This window comes from Rattus rattus, chromosome 11, assembly GCF_011064425.1.
Source record: "Rattus rattus isolate New Zealand chromosome 11, Rrattus_CSIRO_v1, whole genome shotgun sequence".
Lineage (NCBI taxonomy): Eukaryota > Metazoa > Chordata > Mammalia > Rodentia > Muridae > Rattus > Rattus rattus.
Genome location: NC_046164.1, coordinates 52493041 through 52512188, shown reverse-complemented (window position 1 = coordinate 52512188; position 19148 = coordinate 52493041). Strand labels below are relative to the sequence as shown.

At 39.5% G+C, this 19148-nt stretch overlaps 1 protein-coding gene across 4 annotated transcripts in view; it reads left to right on the top strand.

Moving 5' to 3' along the window:
- The window catches only part of Rbpj (recombination signal binding protein for immunoglobulin kappa J region), a 62827-nt gene extending 44327 nt beyond the window's left edge, over window positions 1-18500 (top strand). For 3 of the 4 annotated variants that reach the window (XM_032915964.1, XM_032915965.1, XM_032915966.1), the window contains 9 exons: window positions 1532-1627; window positions 8619-8784; window positions 11779-11953; window positions 13694-13831; window positions 13990-14102; window positions 15032-15172; window positions 16137-16292; window positions 16655-16758; window positions 16877-17410. In XM_032915964.1, coding sequence (XP_032771855.1) covers window positions 1532-1627; window positions 8619-8784; window positions 11779-11953; window positions 13694-13831; window positions 13990-14102; window positions 15032-15172; window positions 16137-16292; window positions 16655-16758; window positions 16877-17192 — 1405 coding nt within the window. In that variant the 3' untranslated portion in view covers window positions 17193-17410. Of the gene's footprint in view, window positions 1-1531; window positions 1628-8618; window positions 8785-11778; window positions 11954-13693; window positions 13832-13989; window positions 14103-15031; window positions 15173-16136; window positions 16293-16654; window positions 16759-16876 lie in introns of all 4 variants that reach the window. The other variant, XM_032915963.1, reaches the window with a different exon arrangement.
- The last annotated feature ends 648 nt before the right edge of the window (window positions 18501-19148 follow it).

Below are 19148 nucleotides of genomic sequence, written 5' to 3'. Positions count from 1 at the left end.
GGGGTTGGATGGATGGATGGTTTTTTATCTTGGTTTGGTTTTTTTTCTTGTATATTATGGAATCTTCCTCAATCTCTCTTCCACTTCATTCTTTTGAGCCAGGGTCTTTTAATCAAACACAGAACTTGACAATATAGCTGATTTTGCTCCAGGGATCTGGCTCTGCCTTCAAGGCTGGAATTACAGGTGGGTCACCATGCTCACCTGACATTTAGATGAGTTCTGGGAATCTGGCCCTCTTGTAAAGGTTTTAGCCACCAAGCCATATCCATAGCCTCTGTTCTCTAACCTGTCAGTCACCTCCTATACCTCAGTGCCCTTGTCATGGCCGGTCATTCTATACCTAGATCATGGGAGAACTTACCCAGTGCAAGGTCCTTTGTCTCCTACTCCCTGACCTAGATAGACACCATGTTTCAGTGCTGGCTGTGCACACCTATGCTAGTAGTGTGCTGTTCTATTCTGTTCTTCAGTGGGAGAGGTTTTGTCTCTCTGCCCACACTGTGTATCACTTACCATGCCTTGCAGCTAAAACATTTTTCTCAGTAAGAATAAATGTCATTTAGGTTTTGCCATTAGACCCCTTTAACCACCCTGAACTAGGTGGCTGTGTTAGCTCTAGTATTTAGATTCATTCAGAAGTTGGGTGAGGCTCAGTGAGTTTAGTGCACAAGTGATGCATCTATAATTCCCTCCGTTCAGTGACTTGTTGACAGCTTTAACACCTTATTGCTGTCATTTGGATATCCATTTGTACGATTTGCCTTTATTTATAATGTAAGTTGAGTATAATTTAAATTTATTAAAAAAATTCCTTGATTATCCTGACTATAATTTTGTGGCATGTAAAACATCTCAAGAATTGAGATTCTGCTTAAACCTGTAGAGGTTTTTTCCTCCTGTGTGGCGTTTAACTTGGGCAAATAAATACACATTGGATTTTTTTATAAAACATTTCCTTAATAAGCATGTGGCAGTTTTCATTTGATATAATGTTGAGTGTTTTGAAAGGTTAATGTAATTTTCAAATTTTTCAATTAGCGTCTTTTTTTTTTTCCCCCAGAGCTGGGCACCAAACCCAGGGCCTTGTGCTTGCTAGGCAAGCGCTCTACCACTGAGCTAAATCCCCAACCGCCCATTAGCATCTTTTTAAGACATTTAACAAAGTTCTTTGGGAGACTGTTAGTTTGGGATCAGGCAGTAGAAGTTTGGGGGATTGATGTTTTGTTGTGACTTAAGTGAGAGGGTAGAAGACCAAGATAAGTTATAAAGTCAGTTAATTCATTACCAGGGTAAGTGTTAATTGTATTTTAACAACCAGAAGGTAGAGTGAAAGTGTGTATATGTTGTCCTTTGCACAGGAACTTAAGGTAGCTCATGCAATTGTCTTTGGTTTTTAAGTTTGTCTTTTGGTGTTTAAGTTTGTTTGTTTAAAAAAATGCTCATAAGCATTCCTCTCATCAGCTATAGTGAAAGAAGATTTTGACAAAAACACCATCCCAACAATAGTAATATTTATATTTGATTACAGGGAAGCTATGCGAAATTATTTAAAAGAACGAGGGGATCAAACAGTACTCATTCTTCATGCAAAAGTTGCACAGAAGTCATATGGAAATGAAAAACGGTAAGATTATTGGGTATTTGAGGCAAATAATGCTTATTTTATAATTTGCATATGATTTATCTGAGACTTGTTTCTATTCCTGGGTTTATTTGCATAGTAGAAAAGAAAAAGTAGGTAAGAGGGAACTTCTCTCTTAAAGGGGAGAAACAGTGAATGTTCAAATCAGAAAACTTAGTGAATACCATCTGGCCACATCCCAAATTTTATAAAATTAAGACTGTTTTGGAACTGTGTTCCAAGCTTTTCAGTGACACGTTCGCATTTACAAAGCATCTTTCTTTTTTGGGAGTAAAGTATAATTTGATAAACAACTGCACCCTCCCACCCCACCCCCATGCTATTTTTGAAAGGATGAGGCAATTGTGACACAGTTGTGTAATCCTAGCTATTGAAGAGGCTGAGGCAGGAAGATGGCAAGTTCAAAGCTTCCCTGGGTTATAGAGAAGTAAGGCCAGTGTGATCAGTTTTGACTCTGATTCAAAAAAGTCTGGGGATGAGGCTGGAGAGGTGGCTCAGTGATTAAGAGTACTTGCTGCTCTTCCAAGAGACCTCTTAGGTCCAATTTCCAGTGCCCATATCTGCACTGGCTCTAACTCCAGCTCCCGGGAAACTGGTATCCTCTTCTGCTCCCATGGCCACTCATACACATCTGGCACATTCACACCTACACACACAAATAAAATGGTATCTTTTTAAAGAAGTCTGGGGAATGTAACTCAACGATAAGAGTATATGCCCACATAAACAGGGCTCTAGGTTCAATTCCCAATGCACAATAGGTAGGCACATAGTTGCACATAAGTAAGGCCAAAAAATTCTGAGCTCCCAACTGCTTGAACCTATACCTGGTAGTTAAGAAAGTTCATCTGCCCCATACATACATTGGACGTGGTGGCATTGTGCACCTGTAGTCCCACCTGCTTTGGAGGACAAGTCAAGAGGATTCCTTGTGCCCAAGAACTCCTGGGTTGCATTGCAAGGAAAAGAAAGACAAATCTTCACATACTCAAACCTAATTGGGCACTACAGAGATTATCTGTAAAGATAACTAGTGAATGGACGTTGTTTCAGTGTAGTCTTTTCCATGAAACTCATGTCTCATTATGTTTGGCTTGATTATGGATTTCTTGTTGGTCAGGGTTTTAAAAATTAGTGTTAGAGCTCAAACCCAGAGTTTCTGCACACAATGCTCATAGTCTACCACTTGGTCACATCCCATACACTCAACTCAGCTGAAGTTACCCAGGGGAGGCATGGCAGTGAGCAGAACCTGACCTACTGGATCAGGTCATTGTTGACTCAGAACCTCATCTCTGCTGTTCTCACTTGATTCCAGGTACTGTAAGCATTGTCTTTCAAACAGCAGGTTTTGGTTAAGTATTATTGGACAAAGATATCCTGATTGGGGTTGGGGGGGGTGGTGATCCAAGTTTTAGGAATTGGCCAGAAGGAATGAAAGTGTGAGTTTGAAAATTAGGTTAAAAGAATGAAAGGAATCTTAGAATTTGTGACTAAGGAAATATGAGCAAAAGTAGGGAAATATAAATGAATGTATAATTAATTAAATCACTTTACATGATAGAAGGTAATCAGGAAGTCTCTTCCTTGATCTCTGAGCTGAAAAGAAAAGTAAAGTTATTGAATTGATGATTCGTCCTCAAAGAGGATGAATAGTGAAGTGAATGGAAATAATGTTTAGCATCTTCACAGCCTACTGTTGTTAGTCAGCTCTATGAAACTTTCTATTCTGGGCTTGGGTGGCATCCTAGGACTTTCTCATATTCAAAGATTCTTTAATGAGCTCCAACCCCAGCCCTATTTTGTTTTACTTGACATGTGAAACTTGATTACTCATTTCTAGTTAAACATAGAAGTTGATATGAATAGCCAACTCTTTTTGTTCATTACATTGGCCCTAGATGAATTTCTAGGTTTAGGTTTATAAATAATAAAATTTAGTGTGTATTTGTAGTGTGTTAACATAAAATGGTTCTTAATTCTAGAGCCAAGTGGCTCAGGAACACAGATTTAGGTCACTTCATGCTGTGTTGTAATGTGAATATGGTTTGTAAAGTTAGAGAACAAAACATTGTAAATCAAGAAACCTCTCTTGGTTAAGTGGGTTACAGCAAAGGGTTATACTGCTGTCTGATGAAGTTCTTGACTGTTGAACTGGTGAAAGCTAGTAGTCTGATAATACGTGTGGAAGATTTTACATGACAGTCACAGGCTCTTAGGGTCAGGCACAGGTACATGGTGATTTAGACTAAAGACAGCCCCAGAGAATTTTGGTTTGCAACATTCCAACTCTCCACAGTTGTGACATTATAATCAGTCAGTCAGCCTTGGTGACATGGGTGTAATCTTTTTTCTGGGAACTTGAGTTCACACTAGTCAGTTGTTTTCTAAGCAAAACAGGAATGCTTCTCACCACTGAAGAATGCTATGTTTAAGGCCAATTATGCTTTTTGAGATGAAATAGATTGCTTAGCAACTCAGGTCTTGACCCAGAGAAGTGCTGTACCAGTATTAGGGTTTTAATACACATTTTAAGGGAAAGGAAGATAACTCTAAACATGCCTTGGCTTCAGTTGATTGTGATCCTTGGTACCAGAATTGGAACTCCTCCAAATAATTGCAGGGTTTTAAATTTTCTTTTATTTTTGTAATTTCAAAAGTAGAAATTCACATTAAGCTATTTCTATGAAGTGAAAAACCCCACAGGTGTGTGCTGTCACCTGGGTGTAGTGTTGGTGCTGCCTTATTTTCCTACCTTTGTGGGTTAGCCACAGCAAGGTGTCAGGTTGGAGGAATTAAGGCACTCAGTGTGCCTCAATTGTGAGGTCTGTGTGAGTCTCGCTCAGTCTCATCTCCTCCTTCTTGAGTGGGTGAGACCAACCAGGCTAGACCTCACTGAAGCACGGGGCAAACATATTGGTCACTTGGCTTCAAACACAGGCAGTGCTGGCTTTTCATTCTCTGGAGTTTTGACAAACCATTTATCACTTATTCCCTTTTTCACTTATTCTTCACTTATTCCCTTTTTAAATTATGTTAGTTGCTAGTGCAAAAGGACCTAAACAAAGTCATGCGGCATTTAATTTTATGATGGCTGAGACCTTCTGAAGTAATAAAGGTTCATAATCACTGTAAGAAATACAAGACCTCCGGGCTGCAGTGGCTTATCAAGAACCATAAACATTTGAATGGCTGTCTTTATTGTTGTAGTAGCCTGGTTTGTTTTTACCTTCTATTATTAGGTATGGCTCAGTCCATCCACAACCTATTAAATACTTGAAAAACAAAGATGTTACAGTAACTAACTCTCCTCTGTCTTTTGAATCATGTATATTAAAATGTTTCCAAAGACATACGTGGGGTGGGGGTGGTGTGACTGGCCAGTTTTCCTGAATAAATTCAGGCTGTTTTTTTAAAATTCTTTTTTTTTTTTTCGGAGCTGAGGACTGAACCCAGGGCCTTGCGCTTGCTAGGCAAGCGCTCTACCACTGAGCTAAGTCCCCAACCCTAATTCAGGCTGTTTTAAAGAGTTGCTGAGGTATGAGGCATGAAGTAACCTTGGGATATGGCCACAGACATTTGGCCATATCTGTCATAAAAAAGAATTCCAGTAAATAATGCTAAAAATATCTGGCTAGGAAATTTCATTTTAGAAAGCTTCAACTTTTGGGATTGATAGCCATGTGTGTGTGTGTGTGTGTGTGTGTGTGTGTGTGTGTGTAATATATATATTTAATATGTGTTAATGTTCAGCATTGTCTCCTGTTGAGCAAACAGTTATATGAGAGGTGCTCTTGGAACAATTACTAACTACTTAGATACTTAGTTTCTGATTTCTAAAGTGTTAACTGGGGTAGAAGATGTACTAGGAGCTCCCAGATGTTCTTTCAGTGGTGACAAGTTTGGATTTTGTCTGGCCAAAAACTTAATTGTCAATTTAGAATACTGAACATTAATATATTGAATCTATCAGATTTTTTCCATGTATGTTCACAGGATTTGAGGGGAAAGGATTGTTAAACCATTGACTAAATTTTGCAATGAGTAAAATTTTAAATATGTACATACTGCCACCAAGTGGGAGAGAATAGCATTGCTTGTCAGTTAAAAGATACTGAGAAAAAGGAGAAAGACAAAAGGCAACATTGTTCGACAGGACTGAGTTCAAAGTCAGTTTCAAACACAGCAATGCATTTTAATTGTTGTTTGTTTAAGTATTATGGGCTTTTATTCCATAGATTATTGGAAAGTCTTTGTTTTTATTGTATTCTTGAAAAACTTTCGAGGTAGAATTGTGATCCATGTGGGGTTTTTTGTTTGTTTGTGGGGTGTTTTGGGTTTTTGTTTTTTGTTTTTGTTTTTGTTTTTTGGGTCAAGATATATCCCTATAACCTTGGCTATGCTCTTCTGGAACTCACTGAATAGACTAGGCTGGCCTCAGACTCACAGAAATCTGCCTTCCTTGCCTGTGAGTAAAGGCATGTACTACTAATGCCTGGATTTGATCAGAGTTTTAGATAGCTATATATAAACAATTACTTTGACTAATAATGCTGTTAATTTCCTTTGTTTTTTTAACTGTACTTCCATGAATATTTTAATATTTGTTCCTTTATCATTTCTGTATATATAGCCTTCAGATGCGAAATAAAAGTACATTTTGTGGTAATATATTAATCAGTAATATCAAATCATTCAGGTTTGATAATACCAGTTCACCAATGAGTTTTAATATTCAGTGCCCAATAAAACACTAAGATGGGAATGAAGTTCCTGAGAAGGTATTGGCCTAGGTGCTTGAGATGTGCCATGCTGTGTATTTGGTAGCCACTGTAAGCCTGAAAGATCCCTGGTACAGAAGTAAACTGAACCAATTATAAAACATGCCCAGCCAGTGTAAGCATCTCTACATGTGGAATGACCTGGACCTGGACCCAGTACCTGGACCATGACCTTGATATTCTTGGCTTCAAGTGTGAGCATGCAAGCATGAACGCTCCTCTTGTTCTGTGTTGCTTAATTAGATATTACAGAACCGCAGAGGCTTCCTACTCGCTCCGAACGAACTCTTTCCAGGACACACTTGGGCTGCTCAACCTTTTTTGCCTCAGAATTCCTTGCCATGATTGATCCCCTTCTAACCAGCCACTGCTTCTGTGCTTTGTCTTCCTTTATTTTAAATGCTGCAAGTTACCTCCGTAAGGATGTTTTCCCTGGCTGCCTCAGACAGTCCATATTTTGGCCATCCTATCCTGACTTTTTTTGTAAAGCCAGGATTCTTACTACTAGCTAACATAGTCTCTATTTTTATATTAACTTTATACCCACCCCCACCTCCACCTCTTGTTAGTTAAGTTCCATGAGAGCAATTTTGTTTGGTGTTGCTGGTTTCATTATATTCCTGGCACCTGGGGGTATAATAGGTATTTGAAGAACTAATAAACACTGAATCATCTCAGCTTACTTCTTGTACATTATACGTGTCAGTTATATAAAAGCTCACCTGATCAGGGTTGAGTAAAGAAGGTGCTGGTACCTTTGGAGGCAGTTGAGTTCATGCTCTCCTTGGTTTGCTGAAGACGCACACTGCTTATATCTTCACAGACCCGAGACTGTGAGGCACACGCAAATGTTTTGTTCGTTTGTTTATTTGCTTGTGTGTTTGTTTGTTTATCTGTCTTTCTAGCTCTATCTCTATAGTTCTGACTATCCTGGAGCTCACTGTGTAGATCAGACTGGCCCCAAATTCACAGAGATCTGCCTGCCTCTGCCTCCAAGTGCTGGGATTAAAGGCATGCACCACCATGCTCAACAACACAATTTACTTTTCTTAGTCTGGGGTTCAGGTAAAATTTGACTCCCAGTATCAGTTGACTAGAAGATGTCACCGGCCAGTAGTAGGCCCATGTGCTCATGGTTCTGCAGTGTAAGTTAGTACATATCCACATGGGTGGTCATCTTCCCCTGTTGCTTTCTTATAATTGGAACTTGGCTATTGTTGACTATTGTTACAGTTAGGCTCTTTTGCTTATAGTAGGATTAGCAGAATCAAGAAACACTTATGTATTTATAACTATACAAAAAGTAGGAATTACCAAGAGGGCCTTTTGTTTTAAGAAAGAGGGGAAGGAAGGTAGTTCTTTGAGTGAAGATACTTCTACATGTTGACTATACACCTGTTCACCATTTATACTGTTTGCCTGGTCACTAGTCATTTACATTTAAGGTATGTACATATCAGTGGGTGTCATTAGGCAAAAGTATATTACATTATCACTGGACAAGTACATTCTGCCCTACATAAGAGATAAATCCATAGTTCCATTATTAGGTTATAACAAAGTCATTGTATGTGGAGAGAACTTGAGGCTGCTTTTTGGGACACAGATGAACAAGTCTGTTGGTAGTCATGAGCTGAAGAAATTCGGTGTGTTGTTCTTTTGGTCCAAGAAGTTTCTCAGTCCTGAAACCAGGTGTTCAGGGGCTAAGGTACATAAAACACGGGCTCTTTATGGAACTCACATCAAGCAGTCTTTTGTCTTTTTCCTTAGTTGCCTTACTTGTGGTGTTACTTTAATGCTATTTTCCAGGTGAATAATGTAATATGACAAGAATAGCATTAAAGTTAATGATGCTGTTGTCTTGGCTAGAACTTAGTAATCACAGATTCTGTAGTGATCTATTATGTTTTGTGCCTTGTTTGCCAAATTCCAGTAGAGTAGAGCCTTGAGCCATGAGAATTCAAAGTTCTGCTTAAAGCAGAACTAATCTAACTAGTGGTATAAGTCCTCAGATTTTATTAGGACAGATAAAAAAAATTTATTTCAGTCCTTTTGACATGATTTGCTTTATAAATGACCAAAATGTTTTGTAAGGAACCAATTTAGTATGTTGAAATATGATTTTGAATTCATATTTATTAAAAAATGAAGTATGATCTTGAATTTAATTTTTCTGCCATTTTTTTCCCCAGATTTTTTTGCCCTCCTCCTTGTGTGTATCTTATGGGCAGTGGTTGGAAGAAAAAAAAAGAACAAATGGAACGAGATGGTTGTTCTGAACAAGAGTCTCAACCCTGTGCATTTATTGGAATAGGAAATAGTGACCAAGAAATGCAGCAGCTGAACTTGGAAGGGAAGGTAAATTCAAAACATACATTCCGCATTCATTCTTGCGGTATTTATTTTAGTTTTTTTCACACCAGTGTTTATTACACTTAATGTGTATATCAGAATCACAAAGACACCTTCAGGACGGCTGTGGCCTGGTGACTCATAGAGTGCATAGGCAGCACCAGAGCTGGAGAGATGGCTCACTGCTTAAGAGCACTGGCCGCTCTTCCAGAGATCCTGAGTTCAATTCCCAGCAACCACATGGTGGCTCACAACCATCTGTAATGGGATCTGATGCCCTCTTCTGATGTGTCTGAAGAGATCAACAGTGTACTCATATACATAAAATAAGTAAATAAAGGCAGCAGCAGGAGGCAGCTTCCTGGCTGTCTTAGTTGTAAATTAGATTTCTATTGGGAGACTAATCCCTCGTTTTCTGCTTGGCAGCATTGTAATACTCAGATAGTAATGAGAATGGATCTCTCAGCTTCAGTTTTCTGCCACCTTACCTTCATCCTTGCTGGGAAGTAACTGCTGACACATGATAGATAGAGCATGGGTCTGGGCATAGTAGTCTTGGCTAACCGACACCAGTCCGAAAAAGTTACACAGAGAAGGCTCTGTCTACTGGCTTCCTGACAGTTTTGTGAATTTAGAAAGCAGTAATAGTCAGTATACTGCTTTTGTTCAGGAGGACGGCTTATTCATTTAATATATTCACTAATTCAATATTTTCTCGTAATATTAAAGGTTTGAAAATGATTCTGATCTCAGTGACTACCCAGCATTCAAAGCATCATACAAAAGCTATCCCTTATTTATTAACTCTTTGTTGGCTATTTTGGTATTTTTGTTTTATATTTGACACTAGGATAAGAGTTTTGAGGGTAGTGAACTAGGAGTTAGAATTCTTAATCACATTTAGTCATGTTTAAGAAGACCTTAAACCTAACCTTCAAGTCTGGATGTTTGTCTTTAGGTCTTTATAGTTTTTTAGTCAATACCATATGTTGACCATGGACTTTAGATAAGGCTTGGTGTAATATTTATGACAATAGTGACAATAGTGAGTGCTTGTTGCAAAAGAGAACAGTAAACCATCTTAAATTATGACCCTTGAGCTTTAAAAAGCATGAGTTGATCTATTTTCCTGTTAAAATAACTTCTGGAGTTAAATACAGCACATTGCATGCTTAGCCATTCAGATCTTTAATGAGTAGATGGGCAGTTAATAAAAAAAGCCAGGGATCTCACTACCATTATGTCTAACTGTTGGCTGAACTAGATTTTAACCAGTTCTAACTCTCAGTCATTCACCTTAAAGTGACGTGATTCTAAAGCCATCTAATCAATAGGGTCATTGACTGTCCTTCCCTGGATCCTGGTACTAAGCTCCTTGGGGGCTGTCTCTGCATGAAACCCTTCCTTCTGTCCAGTGTTAGACCTTATTATAGGAGTCCTGGGCGTTGATAGGGCACAAGTGCACATGTGCTGTGAGGAGGTAAAGGAAGGACTCCCTTCACCACCAAGGACCCAGGCCGTGATCTGTCCTTTCACTGAGCTACCTCACCAGCCCTTGTCCATCTGCTTTATATCTGCTAGACATACTTTCTCTTTCCTGATGCAGGTTATACCTAATAATGCTAGGGCTCAAAATGAACTGATCTGATCTTAGGCCTTTCCATTAAGCTCAAGTTCCCTTGTTTAGATACAAATCTTAGTTTTGTCCTGTGACTGTCTGCTCTAGTACATTAACTTTATCTTATGTTCCAAAGCAGAACACTTTCAGCTTTGACCTTTAGTTAGTGCTTAGAAAATATGATGAGCCTATCTATGTATGAATGTATGCCATATCTAAGTGTGTAAGTGGACCACCACTGCGAAGGACAGTTTATTGCAGTTAGCTTTTATTGCTATTGTCTTATTTTGCCTTTCAAAATTTAGAATGTTCGAGATCACATTTAAATTTTCTTTATGTAACTTTGATGTAGAGACAAGCTATTGCAGAACTTTTATCTATTACTAACAGTATATATTAATAAAATTTTAAGAACAAAGGCCTAGAATTCACTAGCTACTTTCTAATGAGTGGTACTTATTCTGCATTTTAAAAGAACCCATAGCAGAAGTAGTTGAAATAAAATTTAGACATCATTTATCCTGTTTGGTAAAAGAAGTCAGTATTTTGGCCCAGGCCCCTTAGTTTGTGGTGATTAAGGAAATAGGATGAGAGTTTTAGAACTGTTAACCACAGGTGAAGTTGTAGCATTTTAAACATTTCGGCAAATGCATGTTTCCTTTTGCGCCCTTAAAATAGTTCTTTAGTATATCCTTAAAGAATCCAGACCTCGGGCTGGAAAGATGGTTCAGTGGTTAAGAGCACTGGATGCTCTTCCAGAGGTCCTGAGTTCAAATCCCAGCAACCACATGGTAGCTCACAACCATCTGTAATGGGATCTGATGCCCTCTTCTGGCGTGTCTGAACACCAGTGTACTTATATATAATTTTAAAAAAAAATCCAGAATGCTTTATGCTCCCATTCAATCTAGCACGATTCTCCTTTGTTGTAAGTGGTTACCACAGCATTCAGACATAAGAACAGAAGTGTTATTATGAGCCACTTTGAAACTGTACCCAGTAGGGAGCTTTTTACATGCTTTACTCTTATGATAGCTCTATTGCAGGTAGTCATGAGCTTTATTACAAGGATGCAATACTTGGCTGCAGCATTGAGTGGTGATTTCTGAAACCTAGACTAAAACAAAGGAGTAAATGTGGGCCCTAGAAAGACTGTGTGTGAATGCTCTGTCTGTGTGTGCACTTGCACGCAGCTGATGGCCTCAGATCACACTGTGCATGGTTCCGAGCCACCGTGTGAGTGCAGCGAATTGAACTCAGGCCAGGACCGCTGGAGAAGTCTAAAGCATGTCCAAGCAAATGTAGCCACATCATTCTGAGCTGAAGGTGCATAAGTAACCAACAAGGGTTTCCCGCTGTTACACTTTGCTTTTCTTCTACAGAACTACTGCACAGCCAAAACATTGTACATATCTGATTCAGACAAGAGGAAACATTTCATGTTGTCTGTAAAAATGTTCTATGGCAACAGTGATGACATCGGTGTGTTCCTTAGCAAGCGGATAAAGGTCATCTCCAAACCTTCCAAAAAGAAGCAATCATTGAAAAATGCTGACTGTACGTATGCTCACGCTTATTTGATCCCAACTTTCACATTACATGGCTGAGACAAACATTTGAAAATTTAAAGGTTGTTCTGTCAGTAACCAGTTCCTTGTTAACTACTAGTTTTTGGCCTTGCTTACTATGTTTTAAATTAAAGTATGAATGGATATTGTTTGGCCTAATGAAGTGATTGAGTCTCAGTTATAGTGTTCTGAGAATCTCAGTTACTTCGTGAGGATTACTTTAGCATGGTTTCTTACTGTTTCCAGGGGCATTTAGGGAAATGGAGGGGTTTTTGCTCTTTTTTATCAGGGTGACTAGGTAGGAAGATAATGCTTTGCTCCAGTGATGCTAAATGTCCAAGAGTCCAAAAGCACAGTCCTTTGAGAATGACAGAAGTACCACTTATAAACGAATTATGGTGTGCTCTGGGGACTAAGCCAAGGAGCGAAGGTCTCCAAGGCAGAAACTGCTGCTTCATTGGCATGGTGTTAGATTGTCAGAGTTGTGTTCTGTCTGCGGTAGTCTGCAGTTCAACACACGTGAACTTGGTTGTCTGACTTTCTTCTCTTAAGTTTTTATTGAGTAAGCTTTGAAGAAGGCAGCATGATGCAGCCGTCTCCCCACCCACAGTGGTTTCACTAGTTCTGTCCTGTGGAGGTCGTCACCAGCAGCACCGCTTCCCCTTTCTGACTCTGCAGCGGGGGCATCAGAGTCTCAGGCATCCTGTCCTCTCACCTGGCTTCTGTAGTAGCGACTCTAATGCGTGCCTTCTGGCATCACACCTCACATCATACCTCTCTTGTTTTTTTTTTTAAATTAAGTTCTTTGATTTTGTTTGTATTAATAGTTTGTAATGCAAAGAACTTGTTGCATTTTTAGGATATTTTATGTAGATTTTTTTCACATCTAAAATACATCTTTATTTTAAAATTTTACTTATTTTATAAATTATAAAACAAGTATTATTTTTCATATAATACAATACTGTATGGCATTTGGGAGATAGAAGACTTCCCTAAAAATCATAATGCAATGGCACTGGCTGGCTGCTTTGGTAAGTATCCTTCCAGAGAACTTTCTGAACATATCTCACAGGACTGGGTGACAGCACGTGGGGCGCTCTTGCTCAGTCGGGCCACAGTGTATAGAGTCTCATAGTTGGCCTTGCCATTCAGTAACTTCGCAGGAATTTTGCGTACATAAGTTAAATGGTTGAATGTTAACTTTAATGAAGTATCTATTATTAAGCATTTGCTGTGTTTTCAGGTAATTTTCCATCTAGTAATCATCACTACATTAAATGTTCGGTGTCACTCTCTGAGTGAGATGTTGACATCTGGGAAGGCTGGGTGATGGGTACAAAAGTTATTTGTGATATTTTCCATTTAACTTATGCCTATTGGAAAGCCTAAACTAACTTAAAATTAAAATAATTAAAAAGAAAACTAGCTTAAACAAAACCATTTAAACCCCCTTTTTGTGTCATTATCTTGATACTATTGTAAAAAGATAGACCTTTGATTTGTTTTTTGTTTGTTTTGGGGTGGTTTTTTTTTCTGGGGGGGGGTGGTTTTTTTTGTTTTGTTTTTTGTTTTTTAACTATCCCCTATCTTGGAAGGCTAAAATATTTGCCACCAGAATCTGTTTGTTATTTGCATTTTTGTGAAAAAATATAATTTGCCAAGCTAAAGTCCCTTCTTTTGTGAACTCCTTCCCCACCCAGTTAAATAGAAACCCCTGTCTTTGCAGTGTGCATTGCCTCAGGGACAAAGGTGGCGCTGTTTAATCGACTTCGGTCCCAGACCGTTAGCACCAGATACCTGCACGTAGAAGGAGGGAATTTCCATGCTAGTTCACAGCAGTGGGGAGCATTTTACATTCATCTCTGTGAGTATAAAATGTACATTTGGTATTTTTAGTGTAAAGATAATACGTTCTCCTTCTTGGGGTAGTAAAACATATCAATATATTAAATTAATATTTTCTTAAGCATATATTAAATTTCAAAGGATAACCATCTGATCATTTTTCCCCACCCACCATAGTGGATGATGATGAATCGGAAGGAGAGGAATTCACAGTTAGAGATGGCTACATCCATTATGGACAGACTGTCAAGCTGGTGTGCTCAGTTACTGGCATGGCACTCCCAAGACTGGTAAGACTTGACTCTGCTCATTTAATGAAGAGGAGATTAAAAACAATCAAGGAAAGGTAGAAAGATGTAGCTCGGATTTTATGCTGTTTAATGTGAAAATGTAGTGTTCTTCTTACTCCTGTTAGCCATTAGCTCGATCCAGAAGTGCTCTTACAGAAGAGCAGAAGTTGTGTCAGATATTTGTACTATGGTTCATAACTAGCAAAGTCACGGTTATGAAGTAGCAATGAAAATAACTGCAGTTGGGAGTTGCGAGCCACTGGTCTAGGTTGTGAAAGTTGTGGAATATTGAAGGGTGATCAGGCAGCCTACGGTAGGCTTGTCTCTCAGCTGTTAATATTAAAGGTTTTGCCACTTCCCTGATCCCCCTTTCCGATGGTCATGTTGGTCTTGAAATATGTTAAATATGATTTAATCCCATTGTAATTTCTGCTCTGACTAGCACACTCAATAGTTGGCTATTGTGGATATTTTCCTGTGGTATTTAATTTATATATTAATGAAAAGCTTGTCAGAACCTGCCAATCGAAATACTTCTGTCCACTAGCAGCATTCACAACACTAACCATTTATTAGAAATACAGAATACCATGCCTCAGACAAATCATGGTGGGTAAGGCATTTTTAGTCAAGAACTCCAGACAATTCTTGTGTGTGTTAATATTTAAAAAGCACTAGTCTAGACAACAAATGACTGCCTGCCTTATTTTTTTAATGTATTCTTTTAAAGGGTGTTATAATACTTTTATACATGTAATACACGTTTATAAAATATAGGAAAAACTTTTAATTTAAACACTGTTATAAATGTTTCTTAATGTATAGGAATAGGACAAATGAATAATATGTAGTCTATACTATGGACTGTAAAAGTGTACAAAGTAAAAGATGTTTGTGGATGACTGACTTTTTAAATTGTTGAAATACAGATAATTAGGAAAGTTGATAAGCAGACAGCATTACTGGATGCAGACGACCCTGTATCACAACTCCACAAATGTGCATTTTACCTTAAGGACACAGAAAGAATGTACTTGTGCCTTTCTCAAGAAAGAATAATCCAATTTCAGGTATGTTATAAAATGACCACTGAAATCCAAACTATACAAATAGGACAGGGGTTGCTGCTCAGTGGTGAATGTGTGCATGGCCCTTCTTTTAGCCCGCAGCACTGCAGAATAGTCATGACTGACTAAAATCTACTGAAAAACTAATGGATTGTCAGTGTACAGAGACATACTTCTCATTGGCGGCTAATTATATCCACATACAGGAAGCTGGGTTCACATGTTAACTTAGGTTCATTGGTTCTTAGCACACTGCCCTCAAGCATGAGTATTAGAGTAGTTGCTTACAGCAAGTTCCAGGAGTCTTAATCTGGCCTTCAGAGAGCATTGGAACACAGTGGAGCATTGGTGTTCAATGAGTCCTTCAAAATGGCGTGTGTGTGTGGGGGGGTTCAAGTCTTCATCTTTAAAATTGGGCTCCCCCAGTAGTTACACTGTCAGAAACTCTCAAGAGGACGTTTACGACATGGATTGATGCTATAATAGGATTGCCGTGGGTTCATGCTGAACTCCTTTACTGCTATTGGAGAGGCATGGCTCTGTACTACAGTGCTAGGTGGACTAGATCACAGGTCGGGTTAGGGCTGCCGTTCAGCCTTTGTTTCCTCCTAGAAGTAACAAACAAAGCTCCTACTCGTTCTGCAGACTTAGGGATCTCTGGCAATTCTCTTTCTTCGTGAGTCCACTTGCATTTCACATCACAGGTACTGACCTGTTACTGAAATACAGTGATGCTACAGCGTGAGGTGTGCGGCGTCACCGAGGTGTTTCTGTTCTAGAGAAAGCTTCCGCCTGTGGGCTTCATGCTAACATCCCGTTTGCATTGGTGTAGGACTAAGCACGTTAGGATGGTCCCAGATTGCTCTAAGTTCTCTCCTTGTTAACCCAAGTAGGTGAACACTACTTAGTGAATTCTCCTGTGCTGAGATGTTTATAAACTCAGTATATGGGCGTCTGTTTTCTTAAGGCCACTCCATGTCCAAAAGAACAGAATAAAGAAATGATAAATGATGGAGCGTCCTGGACAATCATCAGCACAGACAAGGCTGAGTACACGTTCTATGAGGGAATGGGCCCTGTCCTTGCCCCGGTCACTCCTGTGCCTGTCGTAGAAAGTCTCCAGGTGAGCTCCTTTAGCTGGGAGGTGACTTTAGTCTTTACTGCTGTTCTTAGCTACAGTTTACCATACATAAACTTACTTTCTGTGATACTGATTTTTTTTTAATGTTATGATTCGGGTTCTTATTACATGTACTATTACAGAAAATAAAAATAGAAATAGTTTGTTTACATTGAAGGAAGCTTAAATCACATTGAATGTTATCTTGAAATAGCTTCAGCCAGATTTCTAGTCATGTCATTTAACCAAGGTGTTTTATAAATCTGAACTTGTTAGCCTTCATGGAAATGAAAGCAAGTGTGTAGCCCAAGCCGTGTTCTCAGTGGAGAGTGAAGCTGTCTTAATGTGGTTTCTCTGACTTGCAGTTGAATGGCGGCGGGGATGTAGCCATGCTTGAACTCACAGGACAAAACTTTACTCCAAATTTACGAGTGTGGTTTGGGGATGTAGAGGCCGAAACAATGTACAGGTACTGATGGAGCCCGTTCTATCCCCAGAGGTTGGGAGGGTGTAGGCGCCCGAGTGAGACTGTCCATACAGACCTGTTTGCTTTGAAAATGCCTCTGAGTGCTGTGTTTCCTCCTCAGATGTGGAGAGAGCATGCTCTGTGTGGTCCCAGACATCTCTGCATTCCGAGAAGGTTGGCGATGGGTCCGGCAGCCAGTCCAGGTTCCAGTAACTTTGGTCCGTAATGATGGAATCATTTACTCCACCAGCCTTACCTTTACCTACACCCCAGAACCAGGGCCAAGGCCGCACTGCAGCGCAGCGGGAGCCATTCTCAGAGCCAACTCAAGCCAAGTGCCCACCAATGAGTCAAACACAAACAGCGAGGGAAATTACACAAATGCCAGCACAAATTCTACCAGTGTCACGTCGTCCACAGCAACTGTGGTGTCCTAACTACCGTCTTTTTGCTGGGACTTAAACTGACTTGAATGCGGCAAAAAGTTGACAGAAAAAGGCAAGGATAAAGTGAACAATCTTTTGTGGTTTCTTGGGGAAACGTTTCATACCAGGTGATCTATTCAAAACTGCAAGTGCAGATGTGAAATGCAGAAGCCACAGTGAAATGAACAACATCACAATGTACAGGCTGCTGGAAATCCAGTTTTCAGCTGTCTCTCACACACCCCCCTTTTGGTTGTTTTTGGTTTGGTTTTGATTTAATGGTCAAGAGATAGACATGTGGCTGAGTACAGGTTAAGCTAGAAGACACAAACCTAACCTAGTTTTTATGGACCAAGGGACTTGCATAAGCTTTAGTAAAAGGTACATTTTCACCATGCCTTTTTTATACTGCAGTATGTCAAACACCTTGTTACCAAACGGGTTGCGCTCCCCACCCGTTGAGGGTTGGCTCTAAAGTCTAATCAGGTTCTAGCCTGACCTTGCTTGTTCAATCTGAGTACCGAACACTTCCAGGTTCTTTTGGTCTAAGGCTGGAACTTTTTTTAAGCTGAAGTCTTATGACTTTTTCATAAGTTGGAATTATTTTGATTTCAGCAAGTCAAATTTTGTAAAGGCCTGCATATTTTTTTTATGATTATATGAAGTCTGCAAAAGCTTTAAAAATGCCTCTGCCTTGCCTGCAATACATGCAATGTATGTTAACTTAGTCTGTTCTCAGATACTGTTGGTAGTTACTTCTGTGTTTTCCCCTTTTTAAAGAAATGTATTTATAGTGGTAATCTAAGAGATGCTAACAGCTCAGTCGGGGTGGCCGTTCCGTGATCCTGAGTTGATGGCACTGAACACCGCCATTTGACAGCTGTGCGCCTCTGCCTGTCCATCACTTCATCTGTGTTCCAGGAGTCGTCCAGGTCCCCTCCCCAAGTCTGTACATAACTTGTATTATGTGTAAGTTAAACATTTTTAAACATTTTATCTTTACTTGGAATGTTCCCAGTGATTACATTTAACAGGGTGTTTCCTACCTTGTTGGCAAATGGCAAAAAATATCATGAGAATTATTTGCTACCAAGTTGGTGCCCTTAGGGTAAAATGAGAAAGTCTCTGCAGGATGATTTATTGTATTTTTTTTCCTTTTTTTTTTAGCCTAGCCAGAACATCATTATAATTTTAAACTTAAGACCATAAGATGGCTTTTATTAGATGATAACTAAATAAACTGAACTAAGTAGCCAGAAGACAGTACCTTAGAGACAGATAGTTGTAAGTTTATAAAAATACAAATGTAACTTATATTTCCATTTTCCTCTTTGCCCCTTTGTTTACTTTTCCCCAATAGAAATATTCTGTCCAATTTTCCCCTTTTTAAAAAGTTAAGCTTTGCTTACCTTCAGGCGTGTGTGTCAGCCTGAGTGCTAATATTGCCAGTTTTGTTGTTTCCATCCCTGCACTTTGGTAAAACCTTGTTCAGTTTCTTAGGAATTGCAGCAGACTCATTGGGCTACATTTAGTACAAGAACCACATATTGATGTTAAAGGACACAGTCTAGTGATGCCACCATCCTTGAGTAAGAACTACCTCTAGATTGTGGTAAGCGTTTACTGTCCCTTAAACAGCGGCCACTAGTACCTTACAAACGCAGACTAGCTTCTAATGGCGGTTTGTCTTTCTGGCTCTCTGGGCATCTGAAAGTTTTCACATAGACCCTTAGCCTCCCGTCAGGACCATTGCTTTCCAGCTTTGCTGCCTTTCTCTCTCTGTCTCATAGACTGTGCCACTGTAAATGCCACTCCGAACACCTTTAAACTGCCTCCTCCTTGTTTGTCAAGGGGAAGGCCACCTGTAAAATGTGGTGGTGACAGCCTTCTTACTCACCCCAAGCTGGGGCTGCTGCAGCCCGCCGCCTCCCCACCTCACACCTCCAGGCTGTGTCAGTGGTGCAGGGC